At 40.0% G+C, this 25,195-nt stretch overlaps 1 protein-coding gene and 1 non-coding gene across 2 annotated transcripts; both read right to left on the minus strand.

Annotated features, from left to right (window-relative positions):
* Positions 1–774: 774 nt before the first annotated feature.
* Positions 775–902, minus strand: LOC115869125. Its single transcript, XR_004046009.1, has one exon. It is a non-coding gene; the product is annotated as a small nucleolar RNA SNORA44 (small nucleolar RNA).
* Positions 903–3,541: 2,639 nt separating this feature from the next.
* On the minus strand, positions 3,542–3,886 carry LOC101657254 (nucleoside diphosphate kinase B-like). Its single transcript, XM_045288404.1, has one exon. The coding sequence runs from the start codon at positions 3,884–3,886 to the stop codon at positions 3,542–3,544; it is 345 nt and encodes a 114-aa protein (XP_045144339.1).
* Positions 3,887–25,195: the final 21,309 nt, after the last annotated feature.

Raw genomic sequence — 25,195 nt, forward strand, 5'->3', positions numbered from 1 at the left:
GGAACCCAAGAGGCAAGCGAATTTTGGGAATGATGAGGGCAACAAATGTATAGATGTGCTTTACACAATTGATCTATGTATTGTGATGAATTTTATAAGCCCCAATAAATTGATTTAAAAAACAAAAAAAACAAAAACAAAACAAAACAAAAGAATACACAAGGATTTGGGTTTCTATATTTGAGGTTGTTTATACTTATTTCAAAAATTAATCTAGTGATCTGGAATCCTTCAAAATAAAATTAGATTCTGCATTTTATAATATAAAATATAAAGACATGCATCTATACCAGATTTCTTCGCCCAGTCAGAAGATTTTGCTAACTCTTAACATACTAACCCAGTCCCATAAAATTTATCTAGACTCATTGAAACCCATAGAAGTGAGTAGAATTACTCCCTTTTATTTCCAAGGTTGTAAATCTTTCTTTTCCCCACAAGTCTTTTTATTTGTTAAGCCAGGTACATTTTTAAATTTTTCTGGGGCACCCAAAATAGTCTGCTTGAAGTTCTTTCTCCCCATAGCACTTCAGTGCTCAGAACTCTCGATCTTTTGTGCGTCATCATATTCCAAGGCTGTTTTACTAGCCAAATCTGCTTTTCAAAAGCACAGCTACCTCTTCACATTTCTTTAACAACCAGGACAAGCAAGGACATCCTGCCGGAGAGGAGAATAAAAAGTACCGAGCCCACATCAGTCCAGTGCACCCACCTCCATGGAAGCCGATGGAAAATGACTTAGGTAGGCAGATTCCTTGCCCAGATCCTGGAGAATTTTTTAGGAAAGGCAAGTGGCAGCTGCAGATCCTTTGCTGACCTGAGCTGTCAGTCTCTCCACGTTGCTCTTGCATGCACTTGGAGACCAGAGGGCCACAGGAGCCACAGACCTCGGGGACATGCTCCAAGGTAGTAAATCTTTACCAGAGCAAAAGGCCTCATCTTGAAGTGCCTGGTGGATTCAAACTGTTGACCTTGAGGTTAGCAAGCCAACACACATCCCACGATGGCACCAGGACTCCTGGAGCTGAAACTGCCTGAGTTTCAGTCCATATGTGCACAGGTGTCTTCCAAATGACTATGTTTAACATATGATCCCTAAATGACTTACACAACTTCGCTCAGTGATGCGCTTGTCTTCATATTGCTCTAGTGTCATCCATCAGGGTGAACACTTCATGTACACACACACACACACACACACACACACACACACACACATAAGAGATTTCTGGTGCTGTGGACAAAACAGAAACAATTTTTAATTTTGATGGCATGGATAATAGTACATTTTTAACAAAACTGAAGTGTACATCTTTCCCGATCATTCAAGTTTTTTGTTGTCATTAGGTTTTTTTTGTTTGGTTGGGTTTTTTCCTTTTTGGGAGGGTGGGTGGGTGCAAAAAGTTGATGGAAGCCCTGGTGGTGTAGTGTTGTTACACACTGGGCTGCGATCTGCATAGTCAGCAGTTTGAAACCACCAGATGCTTAGCGGGAGACTGGGCTTTCTACTTCCATAAATAGTCATCACCTCAGAAAGCCACAGGGGCTCACATGAGTCAGTATTGACTAGATGCCAGCAAGTTTGCTTTTCAGTTACAGAACCACTGCCCCCAACAGTCTTCAGATGGATCAAGTGTTTTTAAAAAGATAAGGAAGACTTCAAAGATGAACCAAAATAGCAAACACGATCAATCTCATGGAATGAAGAAACTGAATGATGTTCAGAAATTTGTGGGGAAAGATCCAAGAATCGCCCCGGATGCTCATGGCCGTCATGTCAAAGCAGATTCAGAGTGACGCCCTACGAGTTGCTGAAACTGTAACTCTTTACTTGAGTAGAAAGCCCAGTCTCTCCAGTGGAGCTGCTGGTGCTTTTAAATTGCCATTTTAAAATGCAGATCACAGCCCAACTCGTAACCACTCCAGGACTGGGGGGCTCCGTGCGACTGACGGAGTAACTTCTAAAGTTGGGATTTCCCATTAGCTTGCCATATTCAATTGGAAGCAAACATCTTGAACTCACTACGCTTTTGGGTTGATGGTTACCAGAGTTCATCATTCCCTCAGACTTTTAAGCAGGATCAAAGATAATGAAGACAATTTTATAAAATAAACCATATACAGGAACACATTTTGAATTTACCAATACAATCCAGAGGACAAGATCCTATCAAAGCAGTGATGTCTGAGATAATATGCTGAGTCCGTTATATTCAACGAAGAGAGGTCCGTTAATAAGGTCATAGAGAAAGTTTGGGGCGGAATGTGGAGGGACATAGGATGTTTACCAGGGCTTGTTAGTTACACCGAGGACTTTTCTTTTTCCATCATGACAATACACTTTCTCATTTTGAGAGGTAGCAAGAACTGTCCAATGAGAATTTTATGTGCAAATCTTTCCCTGTCTATCCTACAGGCCTGATTTTACCTCTTCAGACTCCGTTCTGTTTCCAGAACAGGGAAATAATTTGATTTAAGGTCTTCAAGGTTGACAAAACTGTCATTTTGATGTAAATTGAAGAATATAAATTGAACAGAGGAAAGGGTTTAAAATCCCAATGCTATTGAGTTGATTTGCCCCTATCTAATGTTTCTGAGATTGTAAATCTTTATAGGAGCAGACAGCCTCATCTTTCTTCCACAGGGAAGCTAGTGGATTTGAACCACCAATCATTCATTTAGCAGCCCAATGCCTCAGCCACAGAACAAGGGTTAGAGATAAGGAAATATAACCTTCAGAAATGTATAGACCTAGGCTGGGCCTGGGGGCTCAAGACCTTAGTCTTGGGGAACACCAAGGTCAGTCAGTTGGCATAATAGAATCCACAAAGACTTTGTTGAGTAGAAACTGGGGTCTTAAAAGCTCATGAGCCACCTAATGAAGCAAAGACCCTTCAAGTCTGGAAGTGGACTTACCTCAGGTTCAATTTTTAGTCAAACAATGAACAGGTATATAAGATGAACCATAACACTGGGGAGATACTCCCTTCTTGGAATAATTTGTCATATAAGATCAAAGGGGAAGTATTTGCCCAAGGTTAAAGTTCAGAATGCAAGAAGAGTTGGGAAAGAAGGGGGGTTGGAAATGAGACACAAAGGAAGTGGGATATTAATTACATCGAAGGGGCTGAGATCGTGAAACAAAATGTGTATGGATACTGAATGAAAAACCGATTTCCACTATCAACCTTCACCCACTTCACAATAAAAAGTGTAAAACTAAATTAAAAATAATAATCCAAACCAAAACTTTTAAAAAGTGCACAGTCTTGGGTGGAGGATATGTTAAGAAACAATAGCTTCACTCCCCACCCACCCCCACCCCCAATTCTCCAAAGGCTTTATTTGATTGGTCAATGTGCTTTGGACGGGGACAGGACATTTTTCCTATGCTTCCAACCCTGGAAGAAGAGCTGTCCACAGGACAGACACGGAGAGCAGTATCAACGGGCGCACGGGGAGTGGGCTGCTGTGTCCCCCTCTGGCTCGTCGACCCAGTTATAGTCGCCAGACTTGTGGTCACCAATTCCCCCGGCTTACATCAGAGGCTGCTTTCTTTCTCGGCGCTTTTGACCAAGTCGCTGCCACAAATGATGCTGCTACCGAAGTGAATAAAGTCCCCTCGAATGGTGCCGGGCTTAGAGTCCGCTGGCTTGATCTCCCGCAGCACCACCCAGCCTGTCTTCACCACAGTCAGCGCCTCCCTGCCCATGGCCACAGTGGGTCTCTCCGGGCCTGGGAAGAATGAGCGGGCTTTCAGGTCTTGTGCTGCTTCCGGTGTTTCTCCAAGGCCTTCACTGACTTCAGGACCACCAGGCCTGGTGATGTCACCCACCGGGCCACCCTGCATGCTCTCCAGCTCGATAGTGACAAAAAGTGTGCCCATTGTTGGTTGTAGTGCAAGTCAGCTGGCAGGAACCGGGGATCCAGATCCATGGAACTGGAGGAGAGGTTGCTTCACATTTTGATAAAGCCAAAAAAAAAAGCCCATCTCGATTCTGATTTGTAGTGATCCTACAGGACAGAGTAGAAATGCTCCTGGAGGGTCTGAGACGGTGACACTTTTGGGGAGTAGAAAGCCTTGTCTTTCCTCCTTCGGAAGTGACTTGTGGTTTCGAACTGCTGACCTTACAGTTAGCAGCCCAAAGCATAATCCACTACACCACTAGAGTGCTCCTCACATTTTTATATTATTAATACAACTTTCTATGATTTTGTAGCAATATTTTTCTTACCTTCATACACTTCTTAGTTTATTGGAACAGATTTAAATTGATTTTTAAATTTCATAATCAAATTATCTCCATCTTCAGTTATGTCCTTCCTGGTCCTCAAATTCCTAGATTTACCTCATCTAACATCATGTAGATTTATTGCTTTTTCCTTTAAGAGTAGTTGGGGGTCTAACATATTCAGTTCTTGTCATCTAACTGGTCGTGCACTGCGTTGTAGAGATAAGAAGAAGACATCACAGCAAGAGAATACAATAGCGCTTACGTACATCACAGCAATAGAGTACAAGAGAGTTTACGTACATCACAGCAATAGAGTACAAGAGAGTTTACGAACATCACAGCAATAGAGTACAAGAGAGTTTACGAACATCAAAGCAATAGAGTACAAGAGAGTTTATATACATCACAGCAATAGAGTACAATAGCATTTACATACATCACAGCAATAGAGTACAATAGTGTTTACGTACATCACAGCAATAGAGTACAATAGCATTTACGTACATCACAGCAATAGAGTACCAGAGAGTTTATGTACATCACAGCAATAGAGTACAAGAGCGTTTACGTACATCACAGCAATAGAGTACCAGAGAGTTTATGTACATCACAGCAATAGAGTACCAGAGAGTTTATGCACATCACAGCAATAGAGTACAATAGCATTTATGCACATCACAGCAATAGAGTACAATAGGGTTACGTACATGGAGTAACTTCATTTAGTACATGGGGTTGCTTTCTTTTAGCAACTATGTAGTTCATGCTAGGGAAGAAACTGCCAAACCAATAAATTACAAGTACTGGCAATTTGGTCCCTTGAAATGGAACTAGACTCCTAACTTAACCTCATCTTTGTGCTCATATGAAGACTAAAAAGCTAAAAATTAATCTAAGGTTTTTGCATCCATTATTCATACCAAGTTAGTGTTCTGCTATTGTGCCCAGAAGAAAGTGATTAATGCAGGTGAAGCACCAAGGTCACATTTACTTTGGTACAAGATAATGTACCTCTGTATTTCAGAGTACTGCCATGGTATGAATTCTTAATGCACTCATAACATTAACTGTATATTCGATCACAACTTGGAAACTATTAAAGCTTATACCATTTGTTAAGATGTGAAACCAATAAAAGATATAGACCCAAAACAAAAAGAAAACTCACCAACTAGTTATATTTTAAATATTATGTAGAAAAAATTTGTTATATGAGGGGATACCCAAAAAAACAGATTTTTTTCAAAGCTATATATTTAAAATTTAAACAAAAGCAACCTTATCACCTTCAAAGTACCCTCTATTACACTTACACAAAGTGCATTTGTCAAATCTGCGATTCCATTCTTGGAAACATTTTTCAAACTCATCTCTTTGGGTGGCTGACAGCACCTCCCTCATTTTTTGCTTCACCTATTCTATGTCATCAAATCACTGTCCTTTCATGTCCCTCTGCCTTCGCAGAAACCAAAAGCAGTCACACAGAGCAATGTCAGGTAAGTAAGGTGCATGGGGCAAGAGAGACAAAAACTGGCACACTGAGATGGCTGTGTGAGCAGGTACATTGTTGTGGTGGAAAAACCAGTCCCCCTCTGCCACAACTCAGGCTTTTTTGTTACACATTGTTACACAATCTGTTCGGAACCTCTAAATAAAAAGCTTGATTAACAGTCTGACCTGGTGGAATGAACTCCAAATGCACTATGCCCCTCACATAAAAAAACAAAAACATAGGAGCATTGTCTTAATCTTTTATTTCACTTGACAAGCTTTTTTGGGGGGCGAGGTGAGGATGGCGTCTTCCACTGACTTGATTGATGATTTCTTTCAGGTTCATAAGAATAGCACCATGTCTCCTCACCAGTGGGAAAAAAAGTCAAGGTCACTTCGTAAGCGTACCATGCTTCCACTTGACATTCTTTTTCCTGGTCAGTCAGAACCTCAGTCACAAATTTCACAGTGACCCTTCTAATTCCCAAATCCTCTGTTAAAATTCCCCAAATGGAGCTCCAAGACAGTCCAGATGACTTCTCTTCAATGGTGCATCCTCGGTCTTCAAGCATAGTGCACAGATGTTCTCAACCTTTTTTTCCCATTCGGGAAGTTGACAGATATCCAGAAGGAAGTTTGTTTCAATCACCATTTCACTGGCTTTGAAACGAAAAAACCAACTGTACACTTGAGTCTTCCCATAGCGCTGTCCTTGGAAGCTGTGTCCAACATCACAACAGTTTCTGTGGCTTTTTTCCTGAGCAGGACACAAAATTTCACAGCCACATGCTGTTCTTTTAAATTGGCCATCACAAAAACCAAGGTTTGAGTGAATTGCTTTTGCAACAATATTTACTGTGACGGAGAAAACCTTCCCAGGCGACACCACTGGGTGCACTAATTGAGAGTGACTTGCTTGATGCTTGCCTAGCAGGAAAAATATATGCTACGGAGCTCCACTCCACCCAGCTCAATTCTGGGTTTTGGGGGGTACCCCCTCAAATGTCAGTTTTAAAATATTCCAGGTTCATGTTAGTTTTTTTCCTCGTCGGAGTAGCCTGGGCTAAGGGGGAAAACAGCAAAAACAAAAACACCACTTCCACTTGTAACCTTCCGTCTATTTTCAAAGAACCATATCATAATGCAGCTTTAGCTCTTTATAAATATCCACCCCTTTTCTAATTAGATAAGCATCGCTGAATTCAGTCACAGTGTGAATTCAATGTACAAGGAAACTGTATATTGTTTTAATTACCTCCCAAATATAATAGAAATTGGGATGTCATTGAAAAGCTTTTCTTTATAATCTCTGGGCAAGAAAGGGTTAAAAGCACAGGAGATCCATGGTCATAAGGCTTCTCTTAGCATGGAATGCTGCATGCCTCTCCCTGTTTACAGCAGAGCCACTGGTTCTTACAACCTCGAGAGAGGGATCCTCAGTCCTGCTATTCAGCAACAGCCTTCTGAAAGGAGGCCTGGGATAGAGGCCCAGTTAAATCCATCAAAAAGCTCAGCTTCTAATTCAGGATTCTCTGAAAAGCCCCTAGATAGACTCAGGCATGCCGATAATCAAGGACATGATGCTTAACCCCATACTAAAACCTAAAGGATTCTAACACTCAAAAGTCATTGTTTTGTTTTGGGGGAAGGTGGCCAGACTGAATTGAATGGAATAATTTATCTGCAATCATGACCTGCATTAATGTGAGGCTATTAATAGACTGAGTTTATTTATTTATGCATTCTGCCAAAATATTACTATAGTAATCTTTCAGAATGAGGAATATCTTTGCTGATGTCAGATGGATCTTGGCTCAAAGCAGAGAATAGTAGAAAAATGTTTGCTGATCTTTTATCAGCTGTGTGAAGCTATTAAATTGTATGGATCATAACAAACTATGGATAACATTGTGAAGAATAAGAATTCCAAAATATTTAGTTTTGTCACGTCAAACTTGTTCAGAAACCAAAAAGCTACTTTTCAAACAGAACTGAGGGATATTTCATGATTTAAATCAAGAAAGGTGTCTATCAGAGGTGTATCCTTCTATCATACTTATTCAACCTGTATACTGAGTAAATAATCCAAGAGGCTAGCCTAGATGCTGATCGCGAAATCAGGATGGGAGGAAAGCGAATTAGCAATCTGTGATACCCAAATGGCACCTCCTTAGTTGCTGAAATCCAAGAGGTCTTAAAACACTGATATGTCTGCTGCCTGTTCCCGACACCAAATAACAAAAACCATCACTGTGTGACCACCTTCCACGCATAAACGCTGAAGATGAATGTGTGCATAAGTAAGTGTGGTGAAGAAGGCTGATGGTGCCCGGCTATCGAGACCTATAGCGTCTGGGGACTTAAAGGCTTGAAAGTAAACAAGCGGCCATCTAGCCCAGAAGCAACAAAGCCCACATGGAAGCAGCACACCAACATGTGTGATCATGAAGGGCCAAAGGGACCAGGCTTTAAACACCAAAGGCGGGGAGAAAAGTCATATCCTTGTCAATGAGGGTGGCGCATGATGGAGACCCAATGCCCATCTCTAGACAACTGGACATACCTTGCAGAGGGGTAGTGGGGAGATGAGTCACTTAGGGTACAGTATAGTAATAATGAAACTCACAACCCTCCTCTAGTTCTTAAACGCTTCCTCCCCCCAACTACCAGGACCCCAGTTTCGCCTTGCAGACCTGGTTAGACCAGATGATGCACAGCGGTACAGATGGGAATTGGAAGCGTAGGGAATCTAGGACAGATGAACCTCTCAGGACCGGGGGTGACAGTGGCGATACCAGGAGGGAAGGGGGAGGTAGGAAGGGGGAATGGATCACAGGGAGCCACATATGGCCTCCTCTCTGGGGGACGGGCAGCAGCAGGGTGGGTGAGGGGAGGCGCCGGACAGTGTAATGTAAGATACAAAAATAATTTATAAATTATTAAGGGTGCACGGGGGAAAGGGGAGGAGGAAAGGAAGGTGGGGGGGAGGAAAATGAGCAGATTCCGGGAACCCAAGAGGCAAGAGAATTTTGGGAATGATGAGGGCAACAAATGTATAGATGTGCTTTACACAATTGATCTATGTATTGTGATGAATTGTATGAGCCCCAATAAATTGATTTAATAAAAAAAAAACAAACACTGATATGTCAAATTGAGAAATAAAGTGTGCCTGCTCCATTACATGGTATAGTCAATCGCCTCATATGCATGTACATGCAGGCTGATGCATTTGAATTGTGTTGGCAACGGATATTGAAAATACTATGGACTCACAAAAACAAGCCAATCTGTTTTGGAAGAAGTACAGGCAGAATGCTCCTTGAAAGTGAGGATCGGGAATATATGCCTCACATTCTCTGCACATGCTTTCAGGAGAGACCAGTCCCTGAAGAAAGACATCGTCCATGGTAAAGTAGAAGGTTGTTGAGAAAGAGAAATGAGAAGGATTAGCATAGTGTCAGTACCAATGACACGGTGTATCAAACATAACAATTTTGAGGATGACACAGGACTGGGCAGTGTGGTTTGTTCTGTTGTACATAGAGTGTCCATGAATCAGAACTCCCTCAATGGGACCTAAAAACAATAACAGGAATAACTATCTGTTTCATGACAGGGAGTTCCCGACCTAGCAGGAATGTCTTGCAATGCATTTTTGCCTTCTCAATTCTGAAGAATTCTCATTTCAAAATATATCTTTCACCAAGGGATTTGAATAAGCAGTAGGAAATTGGTGTGTTAGTGAATTATTTGGACCACAATTCAGATCATGGATCTACTAGCTACTAATTATGAAGCTTTTTACAAAGAATTTGGTGTTCTTGTACCTTGTTTTCATTTGTGAAAATGGTGAGATCAACCCACGCTTCAAATACTTTGAAATAGTTGCTAACCTCGGATATCACATAACTTTCCTTCAAACATCACCCCCTCTTGCTGCCCTTGTCTTCACCAAATAACAAAATTTGTGTATTTTCCAAAATATTACTTATGTTCTTTTTTCTAGGTATTATGTCCCATAGACCTAAACTGCAACATTATACCTATCTAGAAAGTTCAACAATAATTTTGGATCACTAAATGGGATCACAATAGTGTAATCCACAACCCATCTCAGAGATGGTGCAGAACTGAGCAGTGTTTTTGCCCTTGCACATTGAGTTCCATAGTCGGGGGCTGAATTATCAGCAGTTTATAGTACAAAATCAAGCAGCACAATCTCAAGAATAAGAGCCATGCATTTTCTTTTCCTGGAAGCACCTGCGCCTGTTGTAGGGGAGGCAAAACATAGACCACTGGTTCAGAAGATTAAGGAGAGTGTATGAGGGCGTACCCACCCCCCCAAAAAAGGAAAAAAGGCTCTGCTGAGTGGAGCTTTTGTAATACACATTTCTCCTTTTGGGTGACCATCAAACAGTGGAGTTTCCTGAGAAGGTTTTCTCTGCTCACGGTGAATCTTTTTGTCAAAGCAGTTTTTGCTCAAATCTCATTTTTTTGTGATGGCTGATTTCAGAGAATAGTGTGAGCCTGTGAAATTTTGTTTCCTGCTCAGGAAAAATGCCTCAGAAACTATTGTGATGTTGAACACAGCTTACGAGGACAGCACTATGGGAAAAACTCAAGCGTTCAAGTGGTTTTCTCACTTCAAAAATGTAAAATGTCGATGGAGGACAAATCTTGTTCTAGATGTCCTTCCACTTCCCAAACGGACAAAAATGTCAATGTGTAGTGCAGTGCCCCTGGAGTTCATTCCACCAAGTCAGAGTGTTAATCAAGATAGCTATTTAGAGTTTCTAAAAAGACAGCATTAACAGTGAGTGACAAAAACGGCCTAAGTTGTGACAGATGGGGGACTGGTTTTGCCACCATGACAATGCACCTGTTCATGCAGCCATCTCAGTGTACCAGTTTGTGCCAAAAAATAGCATACCTCTCTTGCTCCACACACCTTACTCACCTGACCTCACTCCGTGTAATTTCTTTTTGTTTCCATGAATGAAGAGGGACATGAAAGAACAGTGATTTTATGGCAAGGAAGAGGTGAAGCAAAAAATGAGGAAGGAGCTGTCAGCTCCTTTTCAAACAGATGAGTTTGAAAAATCTTTCCAAGAATGGAATCGCAGATTTGACAAATGTACAATGTGTAATGGAGAGTACTTTAAAGGTGCTAAGGTTGTTTTGCAAAAAAAAAATTTTAACACATAGCTTTGGGGAAAACATCCATGTTTTGGGGGGTACCCACTCATATGCCTGCCAGAAACTAGACACCACCTCAACCCACATTTTTGATACATACGGGTTTCAAGGTTTTTGCATACGCCACTCAACCCAAGTCCATACACATGCCCATTGTGTCTGAATATGCAGAGGGAAGGAGCTTTGCTGCATTCAGATAGAAGCACAACCCTAAGACAAGGGAGGCTAGTCACAAGTTAGCAAATCTCTAGAACACCATTGGGGAGAAAGGGGGGGGGTTTACATCATTGTGCATGAACATCTATGAAATTTCCGTGGTTCCGTCCAGGGGAATCAAACAATATGGTTCTCCTTGGGATCTGGCATTTTAACCAGCTCTGTGACCTATATTAAAAACTGATGTGACCATTACATTCTGGTAAGGAAGTGCCCAGTAAATACTTCTCAGATGTTAAATGTAACATATTCAGTGCAAAGGATTAAAATCAGAATCTAAGTGTTTGAAAAGACCTTAAATGTAATCTAATTTCCTAATCATTTTACCAATGAAAAACTCAGGTCCAGAGGAGGCTAGTAGCTTCTTAAATTTACACAGTTGATAAAATCATAGCCAGAAAAAACTCAATGCTTGTATCTCTTCAGGATATAATAAATAAATAACAGCCTACTTGTCCATTGTAGCATATTTGTATTAAAAGTGAAGGTTGCAGTTGATTCGACTACAGTGGTCCACTTACATGGGAATTTTTTTTCAAACAGGTGAGTAGTTGTCACCAGTCAATTGTGTATCGTACTAAAAAGCGATCTCTCAAAGTTCTAACATTTTAAAATTTATGTTTAGTGTAATACCGTAATCTTTGGATAACACAGTAGGATCCATAGGAAGCGCCATTATGAATGCTGAAAATGCTTCCAAGAAACGGAAAAGTCATGACACTATCAGAAAATCTTGAATTGCTTGATGTACCCCCTAGACTGAGGTCGGCAGCTGCAGTTGCCCGCTGTTTCAAGACAAATAAATCCAGGATAAGTACCGTTTCTAAAAGAGAAAAGGAAATGTATGAAGCCATCACTGCAGCTATGCCAGCAGGTGCAAAAAGCCTTGCGTGTTTTTGTGAGTCTCTTTTCATCTCAAAGGTAAATGTAGCCTTTATTTGGGTGCAGTCTTTAATGTACATAACATTCAAAATAGGTTGATCAACTATTTATGTTATCTGGAGGCTTTCAGTCAGCAGTTTTGGAAGAGTAAAAAGTTATCCATGGATTATTTAGTGTGCTGCGGTTGGTGTCCCGGACCCCCATGTTGTTCCCTAGTCAACTATCCTAGAACATGCAACAGTGCTAGCTTGGGAAGACCTTGTGTGAAGGGAGTTGTAGAAGTAAATCTAGCTGTGGCTGTACCACTCAATTCTGCAAAGCAATCTCCCTCCCCTGCTCATTGTTAGTCGCTGTCACATCAATTTTGACTCATGGTGATCCCATATGTGCAGGGCAAAATTGCTCCATACAGTATTTAGGTTTTTGACCTGAGGAAAGGAGTCGATCACCCTGGAACCCACGTATCTGAGGTCCTTGTAGCTGGAGTGATCCATCAACCAATTGCTCTGAGCCATTCTTTTTGAATCTTAAACTTTGAAGAAACTGATTTCTAAAAGTCACTTTTAACCCAAGCAATGGTTTTGATAATTTTTTAAAGATTGAGCTCTTATAGAATTACCTCTGTGCAGTGTTAAGAAACAAAAACTCCAAGGCCATTCTTAAAACCAAACTCCATGCCAATGAGTCAATGCAGACTCATAGTGACCCATAGGGACAGGAAAGAAGAACTCATAGCGACCTACAGGGACAAGGTAGAACTGCCCTGTGGGTAGAAAGCTTCATCTTTCTACCCCAAAATAGCTGGTGGTTTTGAACTATCAACCTTCCAATTAGCAGCCTGAGGCATAACCTCTACACCATAAACACACTGTCCTTGCCCCATTCCCATGGCATTTTGATAAGTAGGTCTATAAGAATCTTTCAAAGTTCTTTCCTTTATGGGACATTTCAGACAGCCTATACAAGATGTAAGGAAACTTGTTGGTGTGATCATTAAGTACTCAGCTACAGACTGAACGGTCAGCAGTTCAAACTGGAAGTATCTGCCACTCGGCTCCTGGTTGCAATGAAGGGAACCCCGATCGAGAAGTTCCACTCAGTTCTGTAGGGTCTCTATGAGTTGAAAATAACTCAATAGCACACAATAACAACAATCAAAATGTTGCCTTATGCGCAAATGAGAGACGAAATAAAGGAGACCTGCTTGCCCAGTGGTTAAAGCACTCAGTTAACATCCCCAAAAGTCTGAGGTTCATCTTTCTCCCATATAAGAGGAATTATGTGACAGTTTGCTTCTGTAAGGATCCACAGTCTTAGAAACCCTGTAGTGATAGTCTACTCTGTCCTACAGGATAACTGTGAGTTGGAATTGACTCGAGAAATTGGTGGGGGGTAGGGGTGGGGGGTTAGGTACATACTGAATAAACTTCAATCAGTTTCTATTATTGGCTTACTGTGGTCCCTGTTATAACAGAGCTTTCAGAAGCAAAGCTCCAGGCCTATCTTCTGAAGAGTCTCAAGAGAGGTTCCATCAGTTTTAGGATTCAAATAATTTAACAACCAGTTTGTTGCCCTAATGACCATGTTAAGTCTTAAAAAATATATATATATATATACATATATATGTGTGTATATATATATATATATCTTGAAAGGTAGTTTATTATTTCATACAATTAATACTTAAATAAGAACAATAAAAGATATACAAAAACTAGTTTATGGTATAAGAGTTTTAAATTTTAATGAAAATATATTAAATACCTGAAACAATGAAACTATTACTTAATATATTTCCATATTGATTCTTGATTGGCATCCTCACTTGTAATATTCTTCACTTTTATCTGGAATCATCAGCTGTGTGATTTATCCTTAACCATCTTTTAACTGTAGGAGTAGGATCCCATTCCTTTATTGATAGGCCAATTAGACGATAGTCATTGTGTTTGATATATTAGAAACGGCCAACTTCTCTTCTCTGAACCTATTATGTTTATCTTTGAAAAACCCCTTTCTGCTTCTGCTGAACTTACGGCAATTGCTCTGACAATATTTTTAGCTCTTTGAACAGTTTCAGCAATTACATAATTCACTCCTATGTCATGGGAATTTGGGCATAACACAAAGCTCAAATGAATGACAGCGCATTGCCCTCTGCTGTTGCCCTTTTTCTCTTTACATCCTATCTTTACATCATATGTTTGTAACAAGTGCAAGAGAGTAAAAACGTAATATTTCATCAAAAGTATAATGACTTTTATGAAATGAATAAATATTACATGTACAGTTGCCTAAAGGTGTATACCTATGAACAGAAGGGACATTACGCTCGGTATTTAGAATTCATTTGTTGCATAGATGAACGTTAAAAAAAAAAACAGGAATGCAAATTTGCGATTTCCACATTGGGAGGTAGCCCAGCCACCCATCCCTGAGAGAACCCAGATTACAGGTACCATTTTAATAACCAGTTCACAGAACTCCACAAAAATTAGGTACCGGTTCTACTGAATGGAAGGAAACCAGCTGGATCCCACACTGGCTCCATCCATGACACGTTGGGTTCGTAGTCCAGTGCTTCTCTTTCTGTGCCATTGGCAAGTCCCCTTCTTTCCCTTCACTATTCATGAAAGCACAGCGTCTAAGGCCTTCCAGCATCAAGTGTTCTGCATTCTATTCTTCTCCCTGGGTCACTTGACAGAACGTAATCTCTGAAAATAAGAACCAGAGAAAGTGTTTGATCCTGGAAGTATCTGATCTGATCATTTTAAATACTAAGGGTAATATTAAGTAAAACAGATTTTGAACTGATCATGCAGCATTAGGATGTTTGATATATGTAAGCACATGGCCAAATATATTTTCTATTTAAATAATAATAATAATATCTCTGCATTTATATTAGGATTTTTAATTTGGTGCTTACAGCAAGTCTTCAACTAGTAAGTCTCCTCAAAGGAAACCCTGCTGAGCTTCTCTGTCAATAATTCCTAATCAGAGAAGTTTTCCATATGCTCAGCATGAATAGATGAGGAGAGTAATGAAAGGGCATCAAGGAAAGGGCAACACTTGACATTTATGTGACTATAAAATGCAGGTCCCTTGGGAGAATAAAGAGGCTCAAAAAGAGCTAATATAAAACTTACCCTCTTACCTTTTTTTCTTTTTTAATATTCCACTCACCCTTTTTGGAGAACCCTTTTCCCTTTTATCTTGCTGATTCAATTTGATTTTTTTTCTGTCCCCATAGTCTTGGGCTTCCTCTTGTTAAACTGATCTGCTAACCATCTTTTAGCTATCAATTCTCACTAGAAAGCCTTCCATTTCATTTAAGTCTGCTTGTTTACTTCTTTGGTCTTTATTAGTCCTCCATACTATTAATTTCAAGCCATGTGATATTGCTTTTAAAATGATCACATTATATTTTGGAGAAAGTATTATTACTCCATGAACAATATACAGGGTAGCAGCAAGCTTCTTCTCTGAAATATCCCTATAAAGTATTAGAAGGGGGTTATTTGAATTACTAAAGGTCTTCTTTTAAAACCACTCCCTTGGTGCAGTTAAGTGTTTGTTACTGATCCTTCAGACCTCTTGTAAGGGAAGTGGCTTACTTCAAACCAGACCTGTCCAGTAGGGTTTCCAAGGCTATGAATGTTTATAAAAGCAGACTGCTACATCTTTCTACTACGGAGCAGCTGGTAGGTTCAAACCAAAGACCTGCCAGTTAGCAGCACAGAATTTAATCCTTAAACCATCAAGACTCTTGGAAGCTTAAATAGATACTGTCAAATGAATGCCAATCAAAATTTAAGCAAAACAGTTAAGGCACAATAGGAGAATCAGTGCAGAAAGGCTATTAAATTAGTCATAGTATTCATCTCATTATTTGAGCAAAGGAAAATCTCCTTTATTAGAGATATCATAGTGAAGTTCACCTTAAATAATGAAAGTTGATTATCAATATGTTTAAAATACTATATGTGATTCATTAAAAATTATTCACCAAATGTGTGTGAATTACTTCCCCAAATCAAAAAATATATGCTTCAAAAAGTCTCTAGACACTTTATCCAATAAACCTATAGTTCCTTTCAATAGTATTTAACTATTTTCAATTCTGGGGAAGCAATTATAATGCAATATTAAACTGTGAAGTGAATCATAATTGTGATTATCTTTGTACTGTATTAGTTGTACCTTACAGAAATAAGCACTCCCTGTAGAAAGTCTGACCCCATAGTGGGGCTGAGTTGACTTCAACTCAATGGCATTGAGTTCATAAAGTTGAATGCAGGGCAGCAAGTTGTTTAACATGGTTCTTCTAGTCAGAGTTTCTGCACCTCACATCAAAAAACCTTTTTGCGATGCATGAACCATTGTAAGAGAGGTAGGAGAAGATACTGATGAAATTCAGCTGTGTTTGATAAAAAGACTCATTGTAGTGCCATCCTGCAGCACATAAAATGAGCCACCTGAAAAGTAGAAGGGGTGGGGAGGTAACTATCACTACCAGCAAGAGACAGGAGGGGTGTGTATCCTCTGGACCCTAAGATACCTTTGCAGGGAACCTCCTTGACCCAGGAGGACAACTTTATCATTAGAGGAGTAGAAAAGGAGGGACAGTAGCACAGCCAGGAATCAGAGCATAAGAGAGAACAGTGGACTTCCCAACCCACAGGGTAAGTCATTGAGCACTTTGAGGCAGGCAGCTGGCTTATGGAGCAAGATGCCTTTGGGCATTTAATTCAAAGAGCTGTGTTCACGAACTCACATAACTAGAGCTGAGTGAGTGTCTTTGGGTTGAAGCTTACAGTGGAATGTCATGCCCTTTAGGCATTTATTAGCAGCCCTGAAAGAGCTTTGTAACACGTATAGACTGAACAACTCTATCATGAGCATTTCCACCTGAATTATAACCTGTTAATGCCCACAATAAACCCGTGACAATGAGCATTATGAATTCTTTGTGAATGTTGCTATTAATTGTAGGGCCTAGCTTAAGAAGTACAGAATGGTGAGGGGGACAGAACAGTGGATTTGTTTTATCTTAATGGGAACAGCATTTATCAATAAAGACATGCCAATTGGTGCATTTAGTGTTTGACTACGTTATATTTTGAATTTGTGGTAAAGAATCAACCTTGCATGTAGTGATTTATCCATTCATGTCAGTATCATTTGTGTGAATGGATTTGGGGTAAGGGCTTCAAGATTCTTGACATGGAGACCTAAGCTAAGTTTTCTCCTTTATCTATCTTATTATTACTTCACTCAACAATGTGAACATCTTCATGGAGGCTATTAAAATCTTATTAATGGAAAACCACTTTTCCATAAATGCCAATAATTTGTATAGATTTTCTTTAAAATCAGATAAAAACATACAGTGCTGTTACATAAAAAATACCCACCCACTACTGTCAAGTTAATTCCTACTTCTTGTGAGCAATAGACAAAATTGAATGACTCCATAGGGTTTCCAAGGTTGTAATCTTTTGTTTTATAGACAGTTTTATTGGCAATTAAATTACATATCTTGTCATTCAATCGTTCAATCATTCAATTATATCATGGGGAATTGTACACTTACCACCACATCAATTATAGAGCATTCCCCCTCCCCCATGATTAAATCACCTTTAAGATGATTTATGCAATCACAATCCATTGTAGTTCTCTTTCCTCCCCATCTTCCTTACTTACTCCTGAAATCCCTTTTCCCTCCCTATCATCCCTCCAACCCCTGTACTCCCTAATCCACTTGTATCCATTATTATCACTACGCATCCACTCCTCCTGTGCTTCACAGATGGGAGACCCAACAGGGAACAATAGAAAACAAAATAGTGATAAGATGGTGAAAACACAAGGAATACAGGGTGAAAACGCAATAGTATACAAACAAAAATACTTATAATGTGTAAGAAGGAAAAGACCCCAATAATAATAAAAAAATCTATGGAAGAAATTTCTGTCATAGAAGCGCTAAGAGATCCTTGCACCCAGATCAAGTTCAGGTTGAATCTATACGGTAGTCAACTTGCCAATGTAGAGTTCTATCCAGCATGATCAAGATGACAACAGTCTGCCTGATAGTAAGGTTGACTGAGACTTGCCTGTGGCTGGAGTGAATCTGCCAGTGATTCAGTCTGACCAGATGCTCTGCAGATGGGTTTTGGGGTCTCACCATCACCCATAGCCCTCCACAAATTGGGTGTTCATAATTTTTGCTCTAATGCTTTTCTCCTTACCATATTTGAGTGTTGTAATTGTCACCTTTGGATCACACAAGCTGATGTATGTCTTCCTTGTGGACTTTGTTGACTCCTTGCTTAAATGGCTGCTTGTTTGAATACAAAACTTTAAGACCCCAGACACTATTCCAATTGATAGTCAGGCAGCATCAGCTTTGCTTGCTTCACCACATTTTGTTATAACACCCCTATCTTCAGTGATCATTTCACGAAGGTGAGTATCGAGCAGCGCCATGACGTAAGAACTGATTGTTTTTAAGTTGGGGTTAGGATTTATTGCAAAGGCTGTAATCTTTATGGAAGCAAATTGGCTCATCTTTTGTCCTGCAAAGTGGTGAATGGGGTCAAACTGTGGAACTTTTAGTTAGCAGCTATCACTTAACCATTGCATCCCTATGGCTAAGTACTTAGTTTTTAGCTAAGTGATTGTGATGATATAAGTAAATGCTTAAAAATAAGAAAGTATCAAGAGTGCATTTTAAGAGTACATTATTCAAAGACAAGCTTAATTTACTCTGACTTGTTACGTCGGTTCAAAGCCACTGCACACTCCCTGGAAGAAAGATGAGGCTGTCTGCTTCTGTGTAGATTCATATTCCTGGAAAACCTAACAAGCAGTTCTACTCTATCCTGTAGGGTTACTGGAATCAAAATTAACTCAATGGCAATTGGTTTGTATTTGTAATACTTTTTTACTCCATGTGCAATGGTAATTGTTTAATTAATTAACTGGGTAACGTGCTTACTTTCAATCTCACTAAATCATATGCTGTATGCTGGCAGGACCCATATACAGTTCCTGGAACATTGTAGGGACATGACCAATCCTTGTTGAGCGAGTGTCTATTATATCAATTAAGCTAAGTCTTTTTATCATATTCAAACTCTACTAAAACTGCTAACAGGATTAAAATGATAGAGATCAATTTTTCATGGTTCTCTGTAATAATTAAACATTTATGGAGACTTATGCTCATCCTGATGCTGCTTTACAAATATTATATGATTGAATTCTCACTGTACTAGTAATATTATGAGTATTATTGTAGTAAAAAGCCATGGTGATGCTGTGGGGTAGGCATTGAATTGTGATCCAACCCCACCAACCTCTCCGTAGACAAAAGATAAGGTCACTAACTTCACAAAGATTTACAGCCCTAGAACCTACATAGGGTCCTTTTGAGGTGGGATCCACTTGATGGCAATGGATTTTTAGTTCTTTTTTTCTTTTTTTTAAATATTGTAATAGTATTTTCATTTGCTCATTCATCCCATTCTTCATCCCAGAAAGTCTCTTAGGTTACTGAGGATCACACAAGTAGAGGTTGATACATTTGGAGCCAGGGTGGATTTCTGCAGTAATGCTGGTAAACCTGGGGGATGATGAGGCCATGCTAAATTGCACATTGCCATGTAGGTGTAAGTAAATTAAGTCAAACATTGATAGTCCAGGTGGAAAAGACAATCATACATGATTATATGAATTTATTAAAATAAGAACACTTACAAAATTCGCTCATGAAGGTAAATAATGGGTATCAATTTTTAAGCCTGGCCTGAGAGCATGTCTATTTCTTTTTAGAAATTAGAATTGTTTTGAGTTGGAGAGATACTGATCAGATAGACTAGGGCTTGTCAAATTCATTTTGTTCTGTCTTACTGACAGCATCCTCTGGAGCCTTGGCAGCTGCTATAGACCTTTCAATTGGTCCGAGAAGATACAGAAGATGCTGACACGCTAAAAAGAGAAATTTCCAAACAGCCCCACCTCATCGGGGAGTTAAAAAACCCAATTGGCAATTGATTCTACTAGAGATTTAAGTGAGAGTAAATTTAGGAGCCCCAGCGGCACAGTGGTTAAGTGTTCGACTGCTAATCTAAAAATGGTTTGAACTCACCAACACACCACTGGATAAAAATGTAACAGTCTGCTTGCGCAAAAATTACAGTTTTGGAAGCTATACGGGGGAGTTGTACTCTGTCCTATGGTAGTGTAGTGGTTATGCGTTGGGCTACGGTCTGCATGCTTGATAGTTCAAAACCACCAGCCTCTCCATGGGAGAAAGACGGGGCTTTCTACTCCAGTAAACAATTGCAGTTTCAGAAACCCATGGAGTGGGGGTTGAGGCGGGTAGTGGTTTGGGTGTCGCATGAGTCTGTCCGCAATTGCAGTGAGTTGAGAGTATGGAGTTGCTATGAGGTAGAATTGACTCTACTGCATTAAGATTAAATTAGACTCCGCATTTGAGTTCAAGAATCAGACTGTTTCCCTGCCCTAGAAAGCTTATGCAACAACCTATAAAGTAACCAGGGTTTTTTATGTAGAACTCAAGAACAAACATCAAGATGGAGAGAAAAGTCCCACGTCTGTGTTTTGGCGAGCCAGACCAGAACAAAGAGTTTGCTATCCAGGAACAGGAAAGCTGAGCTTTGATCTGAGTTGATTGAATCAGTCCAACAAATGTGATGTTCATCCATCAATTATTTTTTAAAAAACACCTGAATTTCATCATACACATCAGGGACCACATGAATCTCAGAATTATGAAGCGTATGGTGTCTGTGGTGACGCCCGAGGCCATTTGGGAACAGGAACAAGCATTACAGCCCAGACTCCTTCACTAGTGTGAGTTTGAGAGAAGATGAAATAAACACTGAGAAAATGAGAGCAGGGATTGACTCGCATGGGAAGATTTGAGTAGATGAGACAGTGTTCTAGCAGCTGCTGTGAATGTATAAAATTAAAGCAAGGAAAATGCATTAGCTATTGTCACAATAATGCCATTACAATTGCAAAAAATCTCAGTCCCAAAACACATCTATTTATCTCATAAGTCTATAGAACATTGTGTTAAGCTGAATTCCCTAGAGGAGCAAAACCAGTGAAATAATACATATTTTGCCAAAAGCCAAGTCAAATTCTATTGTGTCATTATATAATCTATATTGAATCCATATATGGAATTCTGAGACTTTGTAAATCTTTATAGAGACACGACAGTGCCAAAAATATAGGGAGATCTATTTTAATGGAATGGTTCATGCAATTAAGGAGATTGGAAAATCCAAAATCCATAGGACAGATGTTAAGCATCTCCTATACCACATGGTTGCTTAAGCTGAAAAAACACAACTGGCAAGTCAGGCTGAAGGTTGCTGGTTGAAGGAGTTGAAGGAGCTGTCGAACCCTAAAATCTGTAAGTCAGACAAGAAGTTGTTGCCTCACATCTCAAATCTGGAGGTCAGAGAATGATAAATTAATGCAGTATTGAAAGCAAGTGACCTATGCCAAAACAGTCGTATATATTGCATGCAAGCAACACCTCCCGGAACCTCCTTATGTTCCCTAGAAGCAAATCCAGTGACACATTTTACACACACACATACATGTATATATTTATGTAGAGATAAATAGGTGATGTACATGATAGATAGATACATAGATATATAGAATGAACATGAGGGGGTACCCCCCAAAAATGAAATTTTTTTTCAAAAGTTATGTATTTAAATTTTTTGACAAAACAACCTTATCACCTTCAAAGTACTCTCCATTACACTTATATATATTTGTCAAATCTGTGTTTCCATTCTTGGAAACATTTTTTCAAACTCATGTTTGGATAGCTGACAGCACCTCCCTCATGTTTTGCTCCACCTCTTCTACATTGTCAAATCACTGTCCTTTCATGTCCCTCTACATTTGTGGAAACAAAAAGAAGTCGCATGGAGTGGAGTCAGGGGAATCAAGTGTGTGGGGCAAAAGAGGTGTGCTTTTTTTTTTTTTGCCAAAAACTGGTGGACTGAGATGACTCTGTGAGCAGGTGCATTGTCATGGTGGCAAAACCAGCCCCCATCTGCCACAAGTCAGGACCTTTTTGTTGTACACTGTTGCACTACCTTTTCAGAAACCCTAAGTAGAAAGCTTGATTAACAGTCTGACCTGATGGAAAGAACTCCAAGTGCACTAGGAGTTGACATTTTTGTCCATTCAGGAAGTTGATGGACATCCAGACGAGATCATCATCAATCGACCTTTTGCCTTTTTGAAACGAGAAAAATCACTCATACACTTGATTTTTTTTTCCAATAGCACTGTCCTGGCAAACTGTGTTCAACATCACAACAGTTTCTGTGGCAATTTTCCCCGAGCAGGAGACAAAATTTTCGCAGCCGCATACTGTTCTCTTATATCGACCATCACCTAAAAATGAGGTTCGTTCAAAATTGCTTTTGCAAAAAAATTCACTGTGACCAGAGAGAACCTTCCCAGGCTACACCAGGTGTGCACCAACTCAGAGCAAGTTGCGGGGGAAAATGCGTACTACAAACACTTTACTCCACCCAGCTTAATTCCATGTTTTTTGGATTCCCCCTCTTATGAGAGAGAGATTTATGTTTAAAAAAAAAAAACACACACACGGTTGTAGAGCAGATAAATCCAGTCTACTTTCAAATCCATGAGTCAAAGTTTAAGCTGATGTTTCAGGGTCTGGTAAACTCAGGATCGGTAGAAACAGCAGAGCCTAGAGGAGCAGTGGACTCCAAAGCCAGCCCAGTGGTTGAAGCCTGTGACTAGACAGACCAGTTACTGCAGGGGCTGCTTAGAGGATGGGCTGCTGCAGGCCTCTGGGATCTGCAGGCAACAGGGCAGTCTGCTGACTCAAGCCCAAAGAACAGGAGGCGGATGAGCTAGATGCAGGATCTAGACACAGCAAACTGCGAATAGGCCTTCCCATAATGTCCACTTCGATAAATAAAAAGCTAAATAAGAAGAGGGCCACACCCCTGAGGAAGCTTTCAATTGCATCAGAGATAGGAACTGAAGAAGGGGTTGTATACAACCCTAAATTTCTTACAACTCTGCTGGGTTGTTCACAGCAGTTTCCATTATGGAGTACGTTACACCGTGTTAGGTCACATCGTGGGAGCGTACAAGGCTTTCAACTGCCGAACCACTCACAGTCCTCAACCAACCAAGTTGGCACAAAACCTAACTACCGCCTTTTCCTTATATCAGCTCTCAAAGTGGAAAGTCATTACATATTGGAAAGTGTATGTAATGGAAAGTAATTACAAGAATCATGGCCTAACCATGTGGCCACACAGCATTGACCATCACAGCCCATCCCCTGTCAATGTGGAGACTGTATGTATCTCCTTGATCCCTAGATAAACTTTAAACAGAGACAATTATAAGGCACTACTTGCACCTAACATAATACAACTAGCACACATGAAACCAAAAGCATACTGCCCCATCTGTAGCTTATATTTGATAAAAATAATGGGATGAGAGAGGGATGAAATATAGACACATTCATGTGAATGGTTTAATATCATTTAATTCTATTTTTCCATGAACTTTTGAAGCCTCTCATACACACAAACGTGCACACATATATATAACAAAATTAGGAAGAAATACTCATAACAATTAGTCTTAATTTATGCAACTAGTTATGCGGTCGCAGCTTCTATAGCTAACCGCCTGTTCCATTGCCCTCTTCTGTCTTCTCTATGCCCTCAGAAGCCAGCTCATCTGATCAAGGCTCTTTGCCGGGTAGAGCCACTCAACACCTCATTGCTGAAGGTTCTGGGACTTCAGGGACCTAGTGGTGATAGCAAAACTAAGTTGCTGTGCTTCGTCATTGACATTAATCACAGGGATGGTGGTACTAAGCGATTCCTTAAAGATCTTCTGTATTCCAAACACACTTTGCTTTACTTCCTTTATGTGATGTCAATTCAATTTCCTCTGGCAATCGGGATTAATTATAGTGATGTGATCACCTGTAGGCGTTTCGAGCCAAAGTAGCTAGGTGGCGTTCTGAACTTCTAGTTCAATGAAATTAGTGTTGTTTCTCCGGGTGGGGGCACTCTTCCCTCTGAAGTCCAGACCTCTAGACCTGCCGAACATAGGGTTGCAGGGATATGAAGCAAAAACTTTTAAGGTAACAGTGAGTGCTATCACTCAAATTTCCACTCCCTGAATTCTGGACCCATGGATCCTGGCTATGGGAGAAAAACGCCATATATTGGATGCTAGTTCCGAACATGTACACTTTCCTGAGGAACATGGCCCCAACCCTGCCAAATATTGCCATATAGCTGGTACCATATAGTGTCTTCAGAAGGTGCTTCAATTAGTCTATCAAGCTAGCTATAAGAATAATATAAAGCATGGAAAAATAGTGAATTTAGTAGGAATGGACCCATTGGTGCAAGTCATATGCTATGAATAGATTCTCTTGGTTCAAGGCAACACTGAGTGGTACACCGTGGCATTCCTTAAGTCCATGGAGACTTTTTGACATGAGCGTTGTGTCCAGAGAAGGCAAATCTATATCCAGAGCAAGTGTATTATCACAGTAAGAACAAAATGCTGCCCTCTACTTGGAGGAAGTGGCCCAATATAATCAGTCTCCCACCAAGCTGCTAACCGATAACTGAGTAACGGTACCAAGGTTTTCATTGTTGGTCTCTGCTGCTGAGAGATTGAACAGTCAGCAGTGATCACATAGCCAAGTTAGCCTTCGCGACTGAAAGTCCCTCTTCTTGAAGAATAGCCATCTCTATCACCATTAAATCATTAGGTTAATGTCACAAGAGGGACTAAGAATAGAAAATGATTTATTGTTACAGAACATGTATCATCCTAGCCTCTGATTGTTAAATTCACGTGATATGTCCCATGGTACATAAATAATTTCAGGGATATTTTTGTTACCTATTCAGAAAAGTCTACCCACACACCTCCTTTTTTCACCAATTTTCCAATCATGTTCCTTCTAATGTCTTGCCCATCCAGTAAAACCATTGGCCGAAGACCAGTGTATAATCAAGTATCTGATGCTATCTCCTTCAAAATAAATTAAACACTGAGGTTCATTGCTTGAAGTTCTATTAGAA

Source organism: Echinops telfairi, unplaced genomic scaffold (assembly GCF_000313985.2).
Source record: "Echinops telfairi isolate 266 unplaced genomic scaffold, ASM31398v2 ScPeMD7_21;HRSCAF=78, whole genome shotgun sequence".
NCBI lineage: Eukaryota > Metazoa > Chordata > Mammalia > Afrosoricida > Tenrecidae > Echinops > Echinops telfairi.